The sequence below is a fragment of the Dasypus novemcinctus genome, chromosome 17 (assembly GCF_030445035.2).
Source record: "Dasypus novemcinctus isolate mDasNov1 chromosome 17, mDasNov1.1.hap2, whole genome shotgun sequence".
NCBI lineage: Eukaryota > Metazoa > Chordata > Mammalia > Cingulata > Dasypodidae > Dasypus > Dasypus novemcinctus.
The window spans coordinates 34,799,147-34,822,205 of NC_080689.1; the positions used below are offsets into that span (position 1 = coordinate 34,799,147).

General features: G+C 48.4%; 1 protein-coding gene across 1 annotated transcript; it reads right to left on the reverse strand.

Moving 5' to 3' along the window:
* Positions 1-14,439: 14,439 nt before the first annotated feature.
* Positions 14,440-16,473, reverse strand: ATP6V1E2 (ATPase H+ transporting V1 subunit E2). The gene is made up of 2 exons (XM_004447333.4): positions 16,379-16,473; positions 14,440-15,395 (listed from the first exon to the last, which is right to left on the reverse strand). Exon 2 carries the CDS (start codon positions 15,294-15,296, stop codon positions 14,616-14,618), a length of 681 nt encoding a protein of 226 aa, XP_004447390.1. The 5' UTR covers positions 15,297-15,395; positions 16,379-16,473; the 3' UTR covers positions 14,440-14,615.
* Positions 16,474-23,059: the final 6,586 nt, after the last annotated feature.

A 23,059-nucleotide genomic window follows, 5' to 3' on the forward strand; every position in this document is an offset into this window, starting at 1 on the left:
TAAAATAAATTTGTCTTTGTTAGCCAAGTCTCCTATGACAAATACCACACAATGGATTTGCCCGAAAAACAAGAACCCATTGGCTCACAGTTTGGAGGCCAGAATTTCAAAATCAAGGTGTCAGCAAGGCCATGCTTTCTCGTGGAGGCGCTAGCATTCTGGCAATGGCCAGCCTCCATCACATGGTGCTCTCCCTCTTCTCTCTCACATCTTCTGACTTCTGGCTTCTTCTGACTGCATCCAAATTTCTCCTCTTTATAAAGCCTCCAGTCTTGTGGATTAAGGCCCACTCTGATTCTGTTTGGCCACACCCTGACCAATAATAACATCTCCAAAGTCTTATTTAAAAACGGGTTCACATCCAGAGGAACATGGATTAAGACTCGCAATTGTCTTTTGCAGAGGGCATGAATTCATCCTCAACACCATCCAGGGTAATTTTCCTTGGCAATATGATTCTTGCTACATCATGGACGAACTTTGCAAACATTATGCTACGTGAAAGTAGCAAGTCACATATGATTCCATTTACATGAAATGTCCAGAATAGGCAAATCTATAGAGACAGAAAGTAGATTTGTGGGTCCCTAGGGCTGGGGGAGCTGAGAGGATGAGGATGAGCTAAGGGGCAAGGGGTTTCTTTATGGGGCGATGAAAACGTTTTAAAATCGTGTTGATGTTCGCACAACTCTCTGAATATACTAGAGCCATTGAGTTGCACACTTAAATGGTGAACTGTATAGTATGTGGATTACACTTCAATATATCTGTTAGCTAAAAAAAAAGCTCTTGAGGTCCAGCCCAGTGTGTGTGTGTGAGGGGGGCTGCAGGTCGTGGACCTCCAGATGCCCAGGGCACACCATGCGGGGGCTGCTTCTCTGAACAAGGGGGCCTCGTCCTGGGCCTGCACTTTGAGAGAGCTCCACTCAGGCTCTCCTCCGGCCCCATGCCTCCCTGGGGGTGAGGGGTGTGTGGGGTCAGCTGGACATGCCCGTGCATGCTCAAACCCCTCTCTGCTAGACCACACTCTAGGTGTAAAGACCCTGGAATTCCTTACCCCAAAGGCCTCAAACCTGTTTCCAGAACGTGTAGGCCTCTTCCCAGGTCCCTCCTCGCTAGGGAAGGCTGAGTTGCTGGGGAGGGTACAGATGCTGTGATTGGAACTTGGATATGGAGCCTGGACTGCCCACGCCCGTGTACACCAGGGCCCTCGGAGGGCGAGAGAAGGGGGCAGGCCAGGGGTCACGAGCGCGGGGTGAGGGCAAGTCCCAGCGCTGGCTCTCCCCACCACCACTAGGTTTCAGGGCGGCAAACTGAGGAGTCTGAGAAATTCAAACTTGAGCTTCCAGGTCCTAATGAAGTTGTTTGTCAACATAGGAGGCTAGAACATTTAATAATTAATTAGCTTGATTTACGGTTGTACTATATTTAAACACATCGTTTGTGGACCTCCATTTGTCTCATTGTTCTGGGCCTCCACAAAGGTTAGGAGCCCACCTGCTGGGAAATGCTCCCTGAAAGAGAGAAACCTACCAGAGCTTTTCTTTCAAGCAAATCCTGCTGTGGGGTTTTCCCAGGTGGCATTTAGGGATTTGGGAAACAGTTCACAATTGCCTTGCTCCAGGCTAAATCAAGAGCTGACCTTTGGCTGCCAGCAGCCTTGACGTTTAAGGATTTCTCTCAATAAAGTCTTCTCAGCTGAACCCCTGAATTGGGGCATGCACGTGAGCTGGAAGCTGGATACGAGAATGGTTCTATGAGCTTTACTAGGGAATTCCATGTCCATCTAGCTCTCTTGATTTTTTTTTTAATTAAAAAAAAAATTTTTTTTTAGGTACCGAGGTCAGGAGTTGAACCCAGGACCTCATATGTAGGAAGTCAGCACTCAACCACTGAGCCACAATGGCTCCCCTGAGTTGTGTTTTTTCCCCCATTTGTTTGTTTTGTTGTTTGTTTGTTTTATTGTTTTTAGGAGGCATCAGGAAATAGAACCCAGAACCTCCCATGTGGCAAGCAGGTGCTCAACCGCTTGGGCCACATCTGCGCACCTTTATTTTTTAAAGATAAAATGTAACAGAGACCACTCAGCAGGGAATTTCAGCAGAAGCTGATGAGAAACCTCTGTGCGTGGGGTTGGGGGCCCTCCTGTGTCTGTCCTGAGTGGTCATAAACCCAGGAGGGGGCAGGTGTCCTGTGCTAGTGTCCTTGAGGATAAAGACCTGGAAGGCACATAGTCCCTGGCCTCCAAAAAGTCATCTGGCTGAGGAAATAACACTGACACTGAAGTCATTAAAACAATGTTAAAACACACACGATATAGTTTAGGGTGTGACATAGTATGTTTTCAAGACTGGAGATCATCTGGTCCAGGGTTTTCAGCCTAGCACTACTGACTGAGAAGTCCTCGTTGTGGGGCCGCAGGGGGCTGGCCTGTGCGCCGCAGGACATTTAGCAGCCTTCCTGGCCTCTACCCACTAGATGCCAGTAGCAAACTTGTCTCACTCTCCTATCCACCCCAGCCAAGTTGTGACAACCAAAAACGTCTCCAGACACTGCCAGGTGTCCCCCCTAGGGGCCCAAAACACCCGGACCCCATTGAGAAGCACCGCTGTAGTCTAACGCCCATCATTTCTATAATGCCTCGGAAGAGGAGGTGGCTCCGAAACTGGGCCTCTAAGGATGGGTAGGATCTGGCTAATCTGGCAAGGACAGCAGTCCAGGTTGAGGAAACAACGTGCAAATGGAGAGGCAGGGACTGGCAGTGCAGCTCTCAGAGTTGTGCAAAGGGGTGCCCAGGTAAGCAGACACACACAAGCTGAAGTCCAGCCTGCCCTCCCCAGGCTAAGCCACGTACCTGGGCACTGGAGAAAAGGGAGCATTTTTCTTAGTAGAAAGTTGTCACGTGTGCCCCACCCCATGGGCACATGGTGCCTTTATCTAAGGATACAGATGTGTCACGGGGTCAGCAAAGGCCAGGCATGAGCACAGCCTGGCTGGCGAGGAGAGGCAAGCCCACGGAGGAGGCCAGTGCTCCCTCAGGTCCGCCTGTGACTCTGGCTTTCCCCGGTGCTCGCTGCCGGCACCAGGCTCCTCTCCACCCTGACGGTCTGTCTGGACAGACACAGCAGCCCGTGGGCCAGGGCTTCAGGGCGCTGCTCTGCCACCCCCTCAGGTTCTATGGGGAGAAGGCCACCCTCAGGGAGGCCCCCTCTGCCCATTGTACCTTCCCTCCTACAAACAGACCTTCAGAACACACAGGAGCCCCCGGCCTCATCACCGCTCCTTCCTCTGTTCATCAATCCAGCAAGGGGCAAGTACGAACAAGGCGCAGGCGCTGTCGGGGAGCACAGAGACTTTCCCAGGGGCACATGTTCTGGCAGGAGTCACTTTAAGGGACACACACGACAGGGTCTCAACTTCCACAAGCCTCTCCGGTACAGCCATGCTGCCTGAGCCACAAGCCTGTGGGCGAGGGATGGGCCTGCTTCACCTTCCTATCTCCCTTTCCATGATCACCCTTCTCCTCCCTTCCAAAAGCAAAGCATACCCTACTCTTCTCAGATCATACCGTGGTGCATTGACTTGGGGGGAATGCCCAGTGCTACCAAGGGACCGTTCCGATCCTGGTCTCTGGGAAAAGACAAAGGGATGACTCTAATGCCTGGGCAAATCAACTGGTTTCCAACTCTGCTTTCATCCAAAGTGAAAGATTTATTTTAAAAAGGTTAAAAAAAAAAAAAAGTGAAAGAATCTATTTGCCAGCTGATAGGTTTTAAATGATCTATCTATGATTTTTGGCATATAATTCAAAAGGAGTATATACAATTGAGTGAAATTGCTGGAACTAAACTCCTACATTCCTCTGTACTTTTGCATGCAAATATTTCTCAGCTCTTGCATCTAGAAAAAAGAACCAAAAAAACCCAGGAATAGAACTAATGCTGACTCCTTCCATACTCCTTCTAGCAATAAGTAACATTCATCCATGGACACATGAACTAATTGGGACTGGGAAAATAAACGCTTTGTTCATCTTATTAACAGATGCATTTCCAATTAACCTTTGTTTTTTATGCTTCCTTATTAGCTATTGAAATTTGTAATAGAATTTGCTTTGATTAATTGTGTACTAATAGTTATTGTTCAAATCCAGGGAAAATATTCTTTAACATATAGAGTCTTATGGTCACAGGAAATTCAAAAAGTAAATTCCTTTAATGTGCATAGTTTTGTTGGCAAGAAATATGGTAAAACACGTTCAACCATAAAAATATATTAAGATAAAATTCTGTAGGTGAAGTGGAATGGAAATATAAGTTCAAGGAGAAAAAAAAAAGGTGGAATTTTCCCAGCTGTGAAGGAAGAGCTTATTCATGTATTTTCAAAAGGAATGATGGTGGGTATCCAGTCCCTGTAGTACTGCATGTAGAAACATTTTAAAGAGTACTGTAACCGTTTTATTTTTAAAATAGAAATATTTGCAATACACAGGAAGTACACCCTGTGTAACTATTTAAATTTGTGATAAAAATTTTAAATGTTTCCTTCTAAAAATGCTCAAAGGGGTTACATGGATTTAAAAAATCGTTTCAGGAGTCTGCAGGCAAAAATGTTAGCGCACCAGGGTCAAGGAGCTCCTGCCTGCAGGGGGGTTGTGCCTTGAACGTGAACTCAATGGCCGTGAAGATTCCTTAAGTCTTGGGGTGTTTGGGTTGGTGGGAGAAAAGCCAAGGAGCTCCCCCTTCATTATCAATACTTTCTTTTGGTGTCTTTTTGTTTTCTTGTGTTATTTTACGCAGTCCTCTAAAATCTCTTTTTTGCCAGTAGAGTATCAGGTTAGTGTGAGTTCCGTTTTGTGTCTTTCCATCCTGCTGCAACCCCTTCCTCCTCCTTCCCGGAAGCGTTCCCAGTCCGCGGCGCGCTCGCGCGCCCACCCCCACCCACACCCACCCCGGCCCGCGCAGCCTGACTTGCCCCCACCCACCACCGCTTTTATGCCGCTTTCTCCCGGTTACTGTCACTTGGCGTAGTCCTGACTCCTGCTAGAGCCTCAGTTTGCCCATCTCTGTCCCCTCGTTCTCCTCACACACGCTGCCCTGTGCCTGCCAGCCTGTTTCCTCAGTCAGCTGTGGAGAATAAGGATAGGTGAGATGAAATCCGTAGGGCGCGCGGCGCTGGGCTTGGCGCGCAGCCAGCACTGGGCACCCAGTGGCATTTCGCAAACAGTAGCGCGGTTGAAACGTTTCGCTTCCCAGCGTTGAGGGAAATCTGTGTTATTTTAGAGTCTCTGTTCTTCGCCCAGTGCCCACATCCCCAGGTCTCCTTTAAGTAACTTGCCCACTTGGGGTGATGAAAACGCCCTCCCCCGCTTTCAGCCTTCGTAGGGTCCGTCTCTGCGCGCCAGAGCCCCGGAGGGAGGGGGCGGCGGCCTGGAGCGCTGAGGTCAGGCCCGGGTCACGTGGCCGCTGCTGTTGGGTCAACCTTGTTACTGCGACTAACCCAGTCCCCGGGTGGATGACATTGAAACCTGCTCTCCCTCCTTCCTCCTTCTGCTGTGCCCCGGCCCCTTCACACCAAGGGACCGTCTCAAAACTCTAGGAACCTGAAAGGTATGGCTCCAAATGCAACAACTTAAAGTCAGGAAGAAAGAAAGGGAGACGAAAAAAATACAAGAATGAGCTTCTTGCTGCTATAGTCCGAAAAATACGTTTAAGCCCCAGTTCTTTAAACTCTACTTGCAAAGCAATTTGGCATGTGTATTAAGAGTCTTCTAAAAATCACCACATTAATTCCATTTCTAGGATGCTATGTATGGAAATAATCCAAACTGGGGACAAGGTTTAGGGAAACAAAATTCACTGCCTTCTTGTTGAAAATACAATCGATGACGAAACTGAGTAAAATAGGGTATAAGAGAACAATATAATATTAGGCAAACGCGAAAAACGGTGATGACCAAGAATTTTTCATGATATGGAAAATGCATAAGAATGACATTAGCTAATATTGGTTGAGCGCTTACTATGTACCAGATGTTCTGCTAAATGTTTTATATGGATTGATTCTTGCACCCTTAACAGAGAGATGGAATTATTATTCCTCTTCTAAAAACTGTTGCCTAGAGAAGGAACTTGCCAATAAAATGTGAAAATTGAGGCTTAGAGTTTACCCAGAGGGCTTAACTGAGTAAGGGAGAGGTAAATGGTTAGTATAATATGTAAATAATGAATAAAAATCAGGATGCAACACTGCTTATACATTATTAGGCTAATAATGTGTATATATATTTACACACATGTGTGCCTACACACAGGATATATGCATGGAAAAACGAATGAGAGGACAGACGTCTGTATTTTTAGTGTGGTATTTTTCAGTAGTACAATGACCAGTCATTTAAATTTTTTATATATTTTATATTCTGGACCTTTAAAATTTTCTATAATGTGTGTGTATTAATTTAATAATTACACAAACTTATAAACAGATTGATGTCACTAAAAACCGTGTATTAATCACAGCATTATTTATTAAAATGAAAACATGAAGGTAGCTCAAATATACTTTTGGGGTGGTTAAAGTGTAAGATATATGTTAAGTGCAATAGTTTGCAGGCATTGAAAATGAAGATTACAAAGGCCAAGTGATACCATTATGTGAAAATTTTGTGGTACAATGTGGTAGGCTTATTATGCACAATTATTTAGGGAAATCAATGTGAAATTTGTAAAGAAAGTGAAAGAAAATGATCATTGTAATAGGATGGTAAAAATTACATGCGCTATTTACAACTTTTTTTGTACATCTGTAATGCTTTTCTATTTCTTATATAATAAAATTATCTCATTGGGTTATAAGTTCAGTATCAAAATTAGCATGGAAACCACTTTTGCCTGTTTAGAGTGCTTTTGGTTTTATCTCATTTCATTACCAAAACACCCCAAGGAGAATATGTATTTTCTTCCCCATTTTAAAATATGTTAATGTTTATATATATATATATATAATATATTTATATTTTATAGTTAAACGCAAAGGTGAATAGGTTACTTGGAGTGAACTTGGAAACGAAATGACAACCTTGGGACTAGAGCCTCAGCCTGCAGTTTCCCACCCCAAGGCTCCTCCTGCCTGTAGGCTATACGAGTTCCCATATATCAAGGGCTATGGGGCACGGCATAGAGAATACAAACTGCTATTATTAAACTCCCAAATTCTGAAATCCAAGTGGGTTCTCTCCCAGAGAGGAGAGCCTGGAGGCAGGGAGCATGTACTGTTTATGGGCAATGCTTTCTCTTCAGAATGGGAATTGCTAAGATCTAAGGCATCTTCCTGCCACCCTTCAAATCCCTCCACCTTCCCTACCCCCACCCCACACACAGCCACCTTTGTTCCTAAAAATAGGCTCCTTGGGAGCATGCCCTGCCTTGGAGAGGCCAGTCGGTTTGCAGTTTATCCTCCCCACCCCCTTCTGGCACAACCCTGCCCGCAGTCCTGCCAAAAAGAGGAAGCCCCCACAGACCAGCACATACCAAAGGCCAGCTGCAAACCGGGAGGGCGCCAGGAAAGCAAGCTTGGAAGGAGAGATCAGCAACAGCTGATGAAGCCAGGTCTGGGTTCCCAGGGAAAGGGGGAGCCCCAGGGAATTGGTTACCAGGCCCCAGTAGTCTGTCACTTAACAGACAGTGATATGACTTGTCTAGGGTCACACAAGAGTCAAAGAGAGTCTGGAGGAAGTGAGCCCAAAGCCCAGAGGAATTAGTCGAAGACCAGACCAAGGGAAGTTGATGTGGCTCAACCAGTTGGGCACCCACCTACCACACGGGAGGTACCAGGTTCGGTTCACAGTGCCTCCTAAAGAAGATGAACAAGACAGCAAACTTACTCAATGGGCTGGCGCAGCAAGCTGATGCAACAAGATGTGGCGAGATGACACAACAAGGAGACTCAATAAGGAAATACAATGACAGACACAACAAGCAGGGAGTGGAGGTGGGTCACGCGATTGGACCCCTCCCTCCCACAGGTGAGGTCCTTGATTCCGTTCCTGGTGCCTAAAAAAAAAAAAAGATGAGCAGACACAGAGCCCACAACAAAAAGAGAGAGCAGATAGCAAGCGCCAACGATGAAGTTGGGGGATGGGGAATAAATAACTAAAATAAACCTTAAAAAAAAAAAGGAGACTTGACATGATCAAGGGCTCCTTGTTAAAAAAATTAAAAAAGACCAGGCCAAAATTCCATAGCCCCACGCTTCATTCATTCATTCATTCATTCATTCATTCAAAATATGCTGGGTGCCATCCCTTCTGATTTTGTATCCCAGATCGTTCTGATTTTTATGGGGCCAGCACCTGCCTCTTCTGCTGCCCACTGGCCGCCTTTGTGGTCCTCAAACCGGCAGAGATTTTTCTGCCTACATGCCTTAGGGTTCCCCCCGCTGAGACTGCCCTTTCCACACCCCCACCTCATTACGGCCCCCGCACCCTCTCTCAGCCCCCTCCCTCTGCTCCCTGTGTGCCTGGCTCCTTGTCATCCTTTATGTGCTGAGAGCTAGCAGGAGCCCTACTCCTAGGCCCTGGAAGTCCTCGATGCCTACAATCCTTTACTTCTCCTTAGCACTTAGATGGACCTGAAATCACCAATAGTCTACTAGCTTGGCCTCTTCTCCCAAATCCTGAGCATACCCTCCCCTTCTCCACCTGCCTTTGGAATGTTCGCTGGGGAAAGCCTGGGGTCCTGATGGTCCTGTTCCTTGCAAGGGCTGTAGTGCCTGGCAAAACACCCGGTACTTAGTAACCACTCAATAACTGTCTGTGGAATTAATGAATGGATAAGAGGGCTGAGATTTTAATTCCATTGAGTAAAAACCCTGGGCTCAAATTACAAACTAAATAATGGAGGAAAGATAAGAATCCTCAAGCATTCCCAGTTGTGGCCCTTCTACCAGCAGGGTCCCAACCATCTTTCTCCTTTCCTTCTTCCCTCTCCCTCCCTTCTTTCCTCTCTCACAGAGGTTCCTTATCACCTGCTCTGTGCCGTCCTGGGCTAGGTGCTGTGTGTGACGGGCCCCCTTCCCACCCACTCAGTGCCCCAATGTGCCCTTAAAGCCCGACCTCACACAGGAACGCAGTCTTACCCTAAGCCCCTCGTGCCCCCGGCCTCACGCGGCCCCCCACAGGCACCCTCTGCTGTTAGGCTTTCACTGCACCCAAGCCCTGAGCTCAGAACACTTAGGAAGGAGAAATGCAGGATTCTCCAAGAAACCAGCTTATGCACCTGCTAACATATCTATCCTGCTTAGAGGGACCAAGGCAGGGGCACATCTAGGCAGCAATTTTTTTCATAAAATGAGGGCAGCCTGGTATTTTGGTTTTTTTCTTCCTAGTTCCAGGAAGCTTCTTGGCCAAGTACAGCTCTGGGCTGCTTCCTTATTTCCTCTGGACTTCAGATTCAAATGAACATTTGACTCTCAAGGTCCTTTGAGTCTCTATAACTTGTGTTATCTCCAGGCCCTGAATCTACTCAGGTTGGGAAACAACCATGATGAGTCAATCATCACCCCCTACAGGCTCATCTTCCAGGGATGAGCAAATGTCTCAATTCCATCACCCACAGATGCATCAGGGTGTGGTGAACTGGGTCAAGGGTGGGCCAGGGCATTCTTTCCACACTTGGGGTGCCCTTCTGCATCAGGAGAGAGGAGTGGAGTCATGGGGAGATCGTGGGAAGGACGCAAAAACTAAGCAATTCCCCTGGGGAGACCGCAAGGGGCTGCCGTTGCCCCTCAGAGGTTTGGGGTTGTGGCCAGATCCAGAGTAGATCTGCTGACCCTCTTCTGGGGGTCATGTGATCACGGGGTCAGCGAGCAGGCCCTTGGCATTATCTATTCTGCTGGTCTGATCTACCTCCTCTTAGGTCCTGCCACCCACCGTCAAAGGATCCCATCCACCTCTGGCTCTGCAGACAGTTCAGCATTTGAACTAAATCTAACTCTCCCTCCACCAAGGCCCCCTGCCGACAGGACCCCGGCCGGGATGCGGGCTGGCTGCCTCGGGTGTTCAGTCCCCAGCTCTCCCCTGCAGGGAGTGAGTCTGCGGCAGCTGTGTCACCAGAGGCAGAGCCTCTGCCTCAGCACCAAACAGCTTCCCTGGCACCTCGAAGGAAGTGTTACTGAGGAGGGGGGGAGGCTTGCACCCGCCTGTGGTTGTAACAGTTTGCTCCTTTTGGCTCACAGCGAAGGAGGTGCTTTCACAAGGAACACGCCTTCTTGAGGCTGGGGTGGTTACATTGATAAAGAATGCTTGTCAACTGAGCACCCAGGGCAAGCATTTCTCAAACAAAGACCCCTCCCTACCGGGGGGCAGCTGTCAGAAGTCGATAGGGTGGAAACAAGTGGCCTTTCCCAGAGATCAAGTCTAGCCAGTGCTGGGCCGGGAAACGTGAGGGCTGAGGTTTGCCTCTTCCAGGCCTGAGGCCCCTCAGGAGGACACAGGCCAGGCCCAGCCCCTCCAACCCCCCCCCCCTTTTGTTTCCTGGGGAAGGAAGGGATGCAGTAAGCCTCCTGGCAAACCCAGGAGGTGGTTCAGCACGGGGACTGAAGAGAGGCGGGGGCACACTCCTGGCTCCTTCCTCCCAAGCCGCCCCCACGAGCAGGGGAGAAGGCTCTTCTGGTCAGGAAAGATCCCTGGAATACAGGGCAGACACCCTTCCCCAGACCCTCGTCTCACATCCTTGCCCCTTTCTACTGGCCCAGTCTATGGTCCAGAAGAGGAGAGTCTGCTGTCCTTGACCTGAAGCCAGAGCCAGGCTGGAAAGAAGAATGTGATCACATAAATGCTTGTTCAGAGCCTTCTAAGTACACCCAGGGTCAGGCACTAAAATAGTAAGACAGCAGGCGACGCAAGGAATCGAGGTGCAATCCTTGCCCACCAGGAGCTGGACATGTGTCTAGAAAGGGGAGACAGTAGATAAAGTAGCTAACAGTAAATAAAGACAGAGCGGGAGGAGTCCTAAGCTAGAAGCCTAGACCTTGAGGCTGGGCTCAGAGTCCTGCCCCAGGGACTGCCGGGTCAGGGTTTCACTAACCATAGGTTTTTGTTTTGCCCGGGGGATACTGTGAGGGAGAAAACCAGAACCCAAAGGGCTGAGAAGCTGAAGAGAAGAAGGTTGGATAAAAGGGGACAGTGTGTGGGAGCTACAAGAGAGAGAAATTTGGGAATGTTTAGGGGGAAACTCTCACCAACTTCTCACAAAACCTTCCATAAAGTCCACATTACTATTAACCTTTTTTTTTTTTTTGAGATGAATTAATGTTGGGGTTCCCCAATAATAGAGCAGGGCTAGGCCAAGGATATTCAGACTTCCTGGGTTACAGTAGGAAATAGGTTCTAGGCTCCCAGAAGAAGTTCCAGATGTTCCCAGAAGCTGAAAGGGTAAGGGGACTTTTAAAAGATAAAAACTGTAAGAAATGGGAAGCAGACTTGGCCCAGTGGTTAGGGCGTCCGCCTACCACATGGGAGGTCCACAGTTCAAACCCCGGGCCTCCTTGACCCGTGTGCAGCTGGCCCATGCGCAGTGCTGATGTGCGCAAGGAGTGACCTGCCACGCAGGGGTGTCCCCGCATAGGGGAGTCCCACGTGCAAGGAGTGCACCCCATAAGAAAAGCCATCTAGCAAGAAAGGAAGTGCAGCCTGCCCAGGAATGGCACCGCCCACACGGAGAGCTGACACAACAAGATGACGCAACAAAAAGAGACACAGATTCCCGTGCTGCTGACAACAGAAGCGGACAAAGAAGAACACACAGCAAACGGACACAGAGAACAGACAACTGGGGCGGGGGGAAGGGGAGAGAAATAAATAAATCTTAAAACAAAAAAACTGTAAGAAATGATGTGAAACTGTGATGCCAAACCTGAAGCCCCAGCAAGTGAAAGAATTTACTGGTGGGGGGTGGAGGTGGAGCAGGGAATGGGAAAGAGAGGGGACAGGACATAGGTCCCTGGTTCAAATCTCTCCCAGTCTAGAGTTGATGCATGTGAGCGCCTCACAAATGAGCCGGGTACCTTATTTATCATCTCTCACTTGGACTGAAATATAGCCTCCCAGCAGGTCTCCTGCCTCTAGTCTCTCCCTTCTCTAACACGATCTCCACACACAGTGGCCCTGGGGTCATCTTTAAAGTACAGCTCCCATCATTCCACTCTTACTTAAGGCCCTTCAGTGACCCTTCATCACCCATCCCTCAGGTGAAGCCCTAACTCGTGAGCATGGCACGCAAGGACCAGGTAACCAGGCTCCACCATCTTCTAGCCTCATCCATGGTCACCTCGCCCTCACCCCTCACGTTCTATCAGGTGAATGACGGCAGCTCCCCTAACAGATCTTGCTTTTTCACACCCCCTTTGCACATGCCTTCCCTTTGCCTGAAGTGTTTTCTCCAGCGCAATTGCCGCCAGCCCTTCCATAAGGAAGACTCATGTAACCTTCTTTTCCTGTTACTATTTTCCCCGTATCTTGAATACCCTTGCCCTGTTGTATCGGAATAATGTGTTTATAGCCTATAACTAGTTAAAGGACAAGACCAGATCATATTCTTCTTTGCAACCCAGCTCCTAACACAGTGCCTAACTCATTATTGGCACTCAGAAAATGTTTGTTGAGTGACTGGATTCACAACTCAAAAGGGCCCACATAAAAGGCACCCTACGGGGAGTCCATCCAGCAGACAAAGCCCCCTCTTTCCCTGGGAACTCCCCTCAGACAGTAACTGGAGCATGGATGGTCATCTGACTCAAACCAGGTCAAATGGATTCCCTCTCAAAATAGTGGAATCATCTCCAAGAGAAGCGAGCTTGCTTCTGAAATGACATGTAAACTTTGGAATCGTGGAGCATGTGTCCATCACCAATTAAACTGGATGCCAGAGAAAGTCCCTCCTGGAAGGAAATGAAGTGGCCATAGAGAGGACTTCAGCTGGCTTTCTCATTCCCGATTCCAGCCCTCTCCTGCCCCCAGGTTCCGCACAACAGCCCTGTTTACTAATAACCTGTGCCCTACTTAGCTCTTGAGCTCCATGGGTGTCTGTTCCTTGCAACCTCAGTCCCGACCACGAGAACCAGACTCTGCCCTCGGGCAGAGCTGTTTATGATTTCTTTTCTTCAAATAAAATTTATTTTAACAAATAATAAAATACTCAGGCCCAGACTGGACTTTAAATCACACATACACATGCAGAGCAGGCTGCATAATTTGCAAGTCCCAGAGTAAAATGAAAATGTGGAGTCCTTTGTTCAAAAAGGAAGAAAAAAGTGCTGCTTAAGACACACACATATAAATCATTTCCCTTTCTCCTGTGATCTCTCTTTACTCATCATGGTGTTTGCTATTTAATGTCTAAGTAAAGAAAAATTTTAAACTATTAGCATAAATGTTGCCCTTCCCCTTTACATTGTGCAATGCCTCTTTGCAGAGTGGCAGATATTATATAACTTGTATTTCTTGGCCCTGACAGTGCCTGGAGCTGGCTGGAAGACGTGCACACAAGTCCCCCCAGGCACTGAGTGGTCTGAGGGCAAGTGCAGAGCCTCAAGCCCACCCTTCCCTCTTCTCCAGCCTGAGACTTGGGCCTGCCGACTGCTGGGCTCCTCTTCCCACCAGCCTCCAGCCTAGGAACTGTGCCCTCCCAGGTCAGGGAATCTGGCACATCCCCCCACGCCGGGCCTGCTGCCCAGCCCGTGGCAGACAGGAGACCACCAGGGTCTTTAAACCTTGGGGTCTTTAAACCCCGGGGTCTTTAAACTGGGATGTGCTCAGTACTGATGTCACCCCCACCCAGCTGCCCACTGAATGTGCTGGGATGGCCACCACTGAGCAGGCCCTGAGACACCGCAGAGTGCGGGCACCGACCGGATCTCCCGCATCCAGCAGTGGGCAGAGGACAGCAGTGCTCCCCGGGTGGGGGCAGGGGAGGCTGGGCCAGGGGGCAGCAGGGGGCCGAGAAGTGGTGGCAGAGGACCCATCCCAGGGAGGTGGGGAGGTGCTGGGCATGCTCCATTACCCCACTGACCTTCACTCACAAACCCAAATTCAAAGATCAGAATTAAGACTTTCAAGACGGTGTCCACAGAGCATTCAACCCCAAGCACCCGCCCCTTCCCAGCATGGAGTCCTGTGCAACCACACTGGACTTAGGCCCACGAAGCCCACGCAGCCTGTCCTGCCCGTGAGGAAGCCTCCAACCTCACCAAATAGAGTACGTGCAGGTGCAAAAGCTGCAGCAAGGGGAGGGAAACATGCCTCACATCATATGAAAGGAACATGGGACACTCAGACCCACACACCAAGAACCCCATCCACACCTAGTGCCTCTACTTCTCTCATGCCAGACTGCAGAACTTGCCAGAAACTCATGGCTATCTGGAGGGACTGGAATTAGGTTTCTGAGCATCAATTTGAACTTTATTCCAAAATTAACACTTTATAATGCCTTTAGGCAAACAGTGTCTCATGAAAGCAGATAGAACAGTAGCGGAGCCTAAAAGAGAGAGGCACGCATTATTAGTTTCCTTTGCCGGATTAATTTAGTTCGACAGGAGCTCCGCTTCCCAGAGCCTTATATAAAATACTTTCTGTTGGGATTTGCTCCAAACAAGGCCTTTCGTATTTCTGGCATCCTTTGCTGAGCTAAGAGATCCAGTCGACTTTCCAGGGTATTGGAAAGCTTTATTCTCTGATCCGCACTGTAGACCTCCACGCCCCCGGCCATGTGCTCGGGCAGGTGCACCTCTTGATCCACGTGGACCTCCACATGTTTTTGGGAGGCCACCTTGTACTTGGGGATGGCTTTCTGCACGGCGGCCTCTGCCACGAGGAGGTCCTGGGGCCGGCAGCGCACGATCACGTGGGACTCCAGCAGGCGCAGCAGACCCTGGAGCACTAGTTTATCCATCAGCTCCTGGTAGACCTCCGGGTTGGCCTCGAGCTTGATGAGTCTCCGCTTTGCCTCATTCAGCAGTTCTGAGATAAGGTTGTCCCGGCCTCGCAGGACTTTGAGCCTTGCCTGATTCTTCACAGCGGACAACTGGATCTTCTTCTGCTGCTCTATCTGCTTCTCCTTCTTCTCGTAATACTCCATAATCTTCAGTCTTTGGGTCTGCACAAGGCGACCTTTCTCGATGTTGAACTCTTCTTCGGCCTTGGCGTCTATTTCTTCGGCCTTCTCGTTGGCTTCCTGCTCGATGAAAGCCATCATGTGCTTAATCTGCTTCTGCACATCCACATCGCTCAGCGCCATGGCTGCTCTCGGAGGGAGGACAAGGAGAGGGTGGCAGGCTTCTGCCTCCTGGATTTAGGGTGAGGTTTCAGGAGTGTCCCCAGAGTTCCACTTCCTCAGCTGTAGAGTGCATGAGGAAAGGAAGGAGAGGGTCAGGGCCCACTGGGAAGGCTCGTGGAAGCCATCTATCCACCCCTCATTTCACAGATGTGGAAACTGAGGCCCAGAGAGGGAAAGCAAGCTGTCAGGCATTATAAACTGGTGGAACAGAGGCCTGACCCTGAGTCAGTGGAGTTCTGTCCCAGCTACACTCACTTCCTTTTTGTCATCAAATAACAATGAGGGGGAGCGGACGTGGCTCAGGCAGTTGGGCACCCGCCTCCCGCATGGAGGTCCCAGCTTTGGTTCCCTGGGCCTCCTAAAGAAAACATGCAAACAACAAACAGGCAAGCAAAAACAGCTAGCAAAACAGCCGAGGGAGCCATCTGGGGTGGGGGTGGGGGTGGAGTTTAAAAAAAAAAGTAACAATGAGGCAATTAGGGCCGACCTCATTCCAAAGCACATTAGTCAGTGATGGCCCAAGACCCAGATGTCAACCAATGGAATGGAAAGGCCAAATTAATACATAAATGGAATGTGTAGGCAAATTTTGGGGTGGGAAGCCGGGCTAAAGAGAGTCACAGTCCTGAGAAATTCATGGTCAGATGGGATTCTTTCCAGGAAGGCTGCCTGAAAGTAGAAGGGTTTCAACACCTCTTGAAAGATACAAAAGGTAGGGTACGGAAGGCAGATGACGTAGAGAGAGCTGGGAGTTGGGAGGGGTTGCAGATAATCTTTGCATTGGACATAAGTTTCCAAACCTGGATATACATCTGAATCACCTGGAGGATCTTTAAGAAATAAAGATTTCCAGGTCTCACCCCAGAACTCTTGAGTCAGGACTTTGCCAATAGGGTCTGGGAATCTGTATCTTAAAGAGGACCCAGGGTAACCCTACTGGCCACCCGCTTTGGGAGCCACTGTCAGTGAAAGCAGGGAGAACGTGAGATCCAGGAATACCCATGTTATGTGTGTGTGGAGTTAAAAATATACCAAACCTTTACCTGCCCCTGCCAAGGACCTCCCTCTGCTCCAGCGCCAGGAATCTGCAGGCAGAATGTGGAACTTGGAATGCACCCTGGAACCTGGCACTGTTGCTTCCTTTTTCCCACAGGCGACCCTCACAGTCTGACCAGGCAGCTGGAATCCAGTGAGTCAGGCTGTCCTTGGGGAAGGCTGGCCAAGTCTCCCAGAGGAGGCCAAGAGGGATTTCCTTGGCACAGCCGCCGGTCCTGGGGCTGACCCTTGCAGGCTCGGAATCCCGATGTAGCTGGCACACGATGGGCCTCAGGCTGCAGGGTGGGCTGGCATTAAGCAAATCCCCAGAAACAGACATGCCTGTGAGCCCAGGCAGCCAGTTTATTAATTTATTAATGAAAAAACGGCTGTCTAGTTGGTGGATCAGGGCTTTCTTTCCCTGTATTGAGTCCCATAGGTAGCCAAATCCAAATATTGATTGGTAGAAACCAGAGCAAGCAAAATTCACCAGATAGTCTTTAAGAGGGACACACACCCATCGGGACTGCCAGGCTCCAATTCTCACCACAGCCAGAGAGGGCTTAGGTGACTTTCGCCAGCTTCCACTTTACAGGCTCTGAGTCAGACCCTAGTTCTGCCACTTAGCATTTGTACAACTTTATGTTAAATTAATACATGAATGGAAGGTATAGGCACGTCTTGGGGTGGGGAGCAAAGCAGCTCACCCCCTGAAGCCTTAGTTTGCTCACCTGTGCAATGGGAATAATACTAGCATCCACATTATTGGATTATTGTGCAGATTAAATGAAAGAAGTGAATATTTAGCACAATGCTAAGCACATGGTAAATCTGGATGCTTGGTAATTGTCGTAATATCACCATCACCTCTTCTCTGCCTTAGGCCTCATTCCTCACCACAGGCATTCTTTTTCACATGTCCAAACAGGACCTATGACGGATTGGGCTTCCCCTCATTTTAGTAAATGCAAATGCATCCTAGTCTTGCCTCCCTGCATTACACTTGGTAATTACTGCCTGGAGCTTGAGGGCTCCCCAATGTGCTTTGTGGCACATTGCCCGCAGACCCGCAGACTCGGGTGGCCAGCCGGCTCCTGGGTGATGGTAGGTGAGCTTCCAAATTCCATGGCTCTTGAGCTGGGGGGAGGTGTAATCTCACAGCCTGTCACCCATCACCATCCCTGGGTTCTCAGCTCCCCTCCCCACACCTCTGTCTAAGCAGCTTATTAGTGTCGAGACTTTAAAGCAGCTACAGGGTGGGGCAGGGCTAAAAGTCAGGGGTTGAGCAAGTGTCCCTGCAGGAATGCGGGTGTCCGTCTAATGCGGCTAGCAAATATAACATCCATTCTGTCTGGGATGGGGATTATGAGCACACATGCGCCTGTGGCTTGAGAAAAAAAATAAAAAGCAAGAACTGTGCAATGCACATGTCTGCTCTTGCAGGAAAGCTCAGACTCCTCCATCTCCATGAGGCAGGCTGGAGCTGTAGGTGGGGTTCACATGGCCTGTGTGTGGGCTGGCGGCAGCATCTAGGACACTCCAGGCCAGCCTTGCCTCCCGTGAATTCTTCATTACCCTCAACACATCAAGACTCAGTCCCAGCTCACAAGTTTTGCTCATTCTGTTCCCTCAGCTGAAATGCCCTCCTCTGCTTTTCTCTACTTACCTAAATCTCACCCATCACCTCCTTGACCTCTGGAGTCATCTCCAAATCATGACAGCATGGTCTGCTCATCCAGTTCAGAGCTGGAGTCAGTGGCTTCTGTTGTTCCCAGTTATTTCTGCTTCCTCCAAGCAGGGTTGTGGAGGACAGAATCTTCTTCTCCAGGAGGGGTGCACACTAGACTCCTTGATTGTGGATTGATTGGATTAGGGGCTGCAGGTGGGGGGGAGACTAGCTTTGCCATTTTTATTATGAAACATAATGAACATTCAGAAAAGTGCATAGAATATAAATGCATGGCTTAATGAATTATTATAAGACAAACAACTTAGGAATCACCATCGAGGTTAAGAAACAACATTGCCAGCAGCCCAGAAGCCCCTCCATATGACCTTGGGGAAGGAGACATTTCAAAACTCCTGATTTTGTATTTGTGGGCCCGAAAGGGGAAGACACTGGAAATCTCCCCACCGCCCTTCACCCTGCCCTGGCCTCTGCGCCCAGGCAGGCATCACAGGCACACACCTGCCCCCTGGGCTCACACACTCCTGCAGAAGTGCGGAACCCCCAGCATGGGGGAGGGGAGGAGGAGACGGGGGAGGGGGAGGGGGGGAGGAGGTCAGGCTGCTCGGTGGGTAAATGTGTCTGGTCAGGCTGGAGTCCTGCACAGACCCTGAAGCAACTGTTCTTCATTTCAGCTGGGATTTGTAGGTGAGTCTGAGCTCAGGTGTGTCTGGGGGTGGTCGTCCTATCCCCACCCAGAAGGGAAGCAGCATCAACCTTGGGCCTCTGCCCTCGGAGAGACTGCAGGTCTTCTGCCCTCAGGGAGGCAGGCAGGGGCTTCTCAGAGCTCGGAACACGCGGCTTGGAGGGCGCAGGAAATGGGTGAGGAGGTTGAGAGGAGTAAGGACTGCTTTGGGGGGTTTCAAATGTTAAATATGTGGGAAGGGGTGTCACCTTTACTGTCATTCAAAAAAAGATTTGTGGAGCACCTGCTATGCGCCAGGCTCTGAGCACACCAACCCTGTCTCCCAAGCCCACGACGTGCGTGCCGGGGAGAGGAACGGGTAAGCAGGCATCACCTTGCTGTGCGGTGCGTCCCGAATCTGCAAGGTCAAGAAAGCTAAGTGAGTGAAGGAACCCAATTCCTCAGCCGCCTTCCAGCTCACCATGGGCTCCTACCCCGCACAGAGATGGTGGCGGAGACCCGCCACAGATAACGACAGAACATGGGGCAGGAGTGGGGGATTGAGAGGTGGATGAAAAGACATAAAGCAATTTAGGGAAAATGAGAACTCAGACAAGAAAATGAGGTTTCAGGGCAGAACCAAAGGAGTACCTTAACTCCAAGGAACTTTACCTGGAAAATGTATTAATAGAAAATTGGGGGTATTCATTAAGGAGAATTTACCCAAATAGAATCAAGGAGGGCTTTATGGTGACCCAGCTCTGAGCAATGGATTGGGCTTTCCAGAGAGGGTGCCACTTTAGAAATGAGGAAATGTACCCGGCACCCAAAATGGGATGGGTTAAGAACCAGCAAAGGACACCAGCTGAGCAGCTGCAGGCTTCCACCAAGGGAGCAGCCTTGGAGGCACGGGGCCAGTCAGGGAGGAAGGAGGAAAGAGAAGCACTGTAGGATGGATCGCTTCAGCAAGCAGGAGCAGGGGTGTAAGAGAGCCTAGAGGGCGAGAATGCTGTGGGCAAAGGCATGGAAGGGGATGTGTGTAGAGGCCTGGGTGCAAAAACGTAAGGCGGGAACAAGCTTTGTAAAGGGCTATGGTGTGTCAGATGTCTTTTACAAAGCCCCTGGCGCCCTCACCTCCCCCACCTGGAGCCTCACTCCTAGAGCTGAGCTGCCTGTGGTTTGTGGGAGCCCTGAAGCCTAAGTCCTCCAAAGGGAGTTGGCTGTCCGAGCCTCCAGCCTCCAAACCACGGGCAGGGACAGTCCCAGAGAGAGCAAATGCTCTGCTTGCCAGGAACACAGGGGAGGAAGGTCTGCTGCTAGTCTTCAGCCTTGGGGGACCCTTTCAGATGCCAAAGGCTGCTTTGGGGTGGGCTTTTCTCTCATTCTGCCGTGAGGCATACTCAACCCCTGACGCAGGGAAGGCTCTGGGCTGCAGGGAAAAGAAGTCCATCCAGCCTCTGCCTCCACGCGCTTAGGTGGCCTCATTGCGGAGAAGGGCTATCCCTATGCCGCTGCATTCATCTTGACACTCACCACAGAGTCTAGTACTTCATAGTAGCTTCATTATAATTGTTGGGCCCATAGATGAATGGGTGGTAAAGTAGTCTCCCCTATAGACTGCCAACAACCTTCTTTGGGACGAAGGAAAGAGGACTATGAGGACAATGATGGGTAGTGGCCTGCCCTGGAAAGACAGCTCCTCCTCTCCCCCCACCTTGTGGGAACACAGAGCTCAGTAAGAACTTTTTTAATGCATGTAAATGAAATAGATGTTGAAACAGGAGGAAGAGGGAGCCAGGGAAAGGCCTGGGGCACCCAGGGAGCTCAGAGCAGGGAGTGTTTACCAAGCAACTTGAAAATATTTTAATATTTTTATAATCTCTTTGGCCACATAGTTGCAAAGAGGCTGCAGGTGAGCCCTGCACCTACAGCATCTGCTGGAAATTCCTGCCTTGAACTGAAGGTCTCATGAACCCAGTCGGGCACAGCCACTCTGTCTGACATGCTTCCAGAGTGCACAGGTACAATCTCCCACCGCCCATATCCAGAACCTTCTCCCCTTCTGGGTCCAGGCATTCCCTGGATCCCTAGAGCTTATAGGAGACCAGGGTGGGTGAGTGCCAACTGTTTGCCCCTCCAGGAGAGGAGCTCGGGGCTGAACAGAAGTGAAAGGAGGTTCAGGCCTGAGCACAGTGGCGGGGTGGGTGGTTGGGGGTGGGATGGTAATGCTGCTGCCTCTGCCACAGCCAGGGTATAAGCCTGCTGAGTGCTGGCTCAGGGCAGGTCAGCAACCAAAACCACCTCCCTTTCCCAGCCTTCATGGTCAAATAGTAGGTCAAATAGTAGGTCTTCTAAGCCCTCAAACACGAAGGTTCTCATTTCACTCCCTTTGCCTGGACCTCCTGCCCTGCACCTCCTCAGGTGTTATTTTATATGAGGCGATTTTCATTATGGTTGGCCTTAAGTCTATTATTTTGTATTTGTTTTCTATTTGTTTCCATCTTTCATTACTGTAGACATAGGTTTTATTTCTACATTATAAAACATTTAATATGTTGTTACTATGCATGGATTTATTTAAACAGTAAATGGTCTTGTAAAGAAATTTTTAATATGAGAAAAAATGTATTTTATATTTGTTCATGTATTTACCATTTCTTGTTTCTCTCTGTAAATCCAGATTTCCACCTTGTTTCATGTTCTTTCTGACTAAAGAACTCCTTTGAATATTTCTTGTAGTACAGGTCATCAGGTTAAAAAGTCCTTTGAGCTTTTCTTTGTCTGAAACATATTTATTTTACTTTCACACTTTTGAAGGATATTTTTTGCTGGACATTGAATTATAGGTTAGCAACTTTTTGTTGTTCCTGCTAGGCACTTTAAAGATGCTATTCCATTGTGTTCTGGTTGCATCGTCTCTGATGAGAAGTCTGCAATTAATTTCCATCTTTGTTCCCTTGTATATAATGGTGGGTGTTTTTTTTTTCTTCTCTGCTTTAGAACTTTTCTATTTGTTACTGATTTTCAGTCATTTAATTAGGAGATGACACAGGGTGCCTTAACTTTGTGTTTATCTTGCTTGAGGTTTATAATTTTCATGAAATTTGGAAAAATTTTGACTATTTTTCTTCAAATCACCCCTACCCTTCTTTTCCTGGGCTCCCAATCGTGTATATTTTAAATCATTTTATATTGTCTTACAGGTCATTAGAGCACTGTTTTTGTTTGTTCTCTTAGTCATTTTTCTCTTTATGCTTTAGTTTGAATAGTTTCTATTGCTGTCTTCAAACTCACACATCTTTTGTTCTGCAGTCTAGTCTGCTGTTAAGTGCATCCTGTGAATTTTTTCATTTCAGATATTGCATTTTCAGCTCTAGAAGTTCCATTTAGTTCATTTTTTATATTTTTCATTTCCTACTTTACTATGTTCATGTTTTCCTTAACATCCTTTTAAGTGTATGTGTGTGTATGTTTGTATAATTACTTCTGAAGTCCTTGTCTGCACATTCCATTATCTCTATAATTTCTGTGTTTGGTTCTATTGGTTGATTTTTATCCTGATTTTACATTACATTTGCCTGCTTCTTTACATTTACTATTTTTTACTTGATACTTGATATTGTAAATTTTATGTTGTTCAGTGTCTAGATATTGTTCTTGTCCTTTTAAAAATGTTGAACTTTGTTCTGGCTTGCCGTTAGGTTAATTGTGAATGAGCTTTTTTTTTTTTAAATTGAGGTAAAATGCACGAGAGTATTCTTTTCACAGCTTGCTCTTAAACTTTATTGGAGGGAGGTCTAGAATAACCTTTACTCTAAAGCTGGTTTAGCTCTTCCACGAACGCGTAACCCACCTGGTTCTCTGGACAGTCCAAAACTTGTCTTCACATTGGCTGGTTGAAACTCAAACACCCTCCAGCCCAGTGTGTCTGCTGGGAACCAATCAGCTCAGAGACCCTGGTAGTTTTTTATCTAGCATTGTGGAGTTTCAACCTATATGCAATTTAGTATTCAGCAACTGACTAAAGGGATTTCCTGCAGCCTTTTTCCTGCTAAACACCGTCTTCTCTGGTACTCTACCTTAAAAAGTCACCTCAACTGTCTCCTCAACTCAACAAGACCACTTTGCTCTGCTTGTGTTCCCCATCATTGTGCTGCAATTCAGAAAGAACTTCCAGCTAAAAGCTAACATGTTAGTATAGTAGGGTTTACCATATTTGTTTCCCATTTTCAGAAATCAAGGTTCTTTTCTGAAAACAGTGGTTTCATATATTGTGTGCAATTTTCAAGTTGTTTACAGCGGAAGAAGGCAAGTCTAGTACCAGATATTTGGGCATGG

Coding starts and splice junctions, on each gene's coding strand:
- ATP6V1E2 (XM_004447333.4), bottom strand. CDS start 15,296: ATGGCGCTGAGCGATGTGGATGTGCAGAAGCAGATTAAGCACATGATG.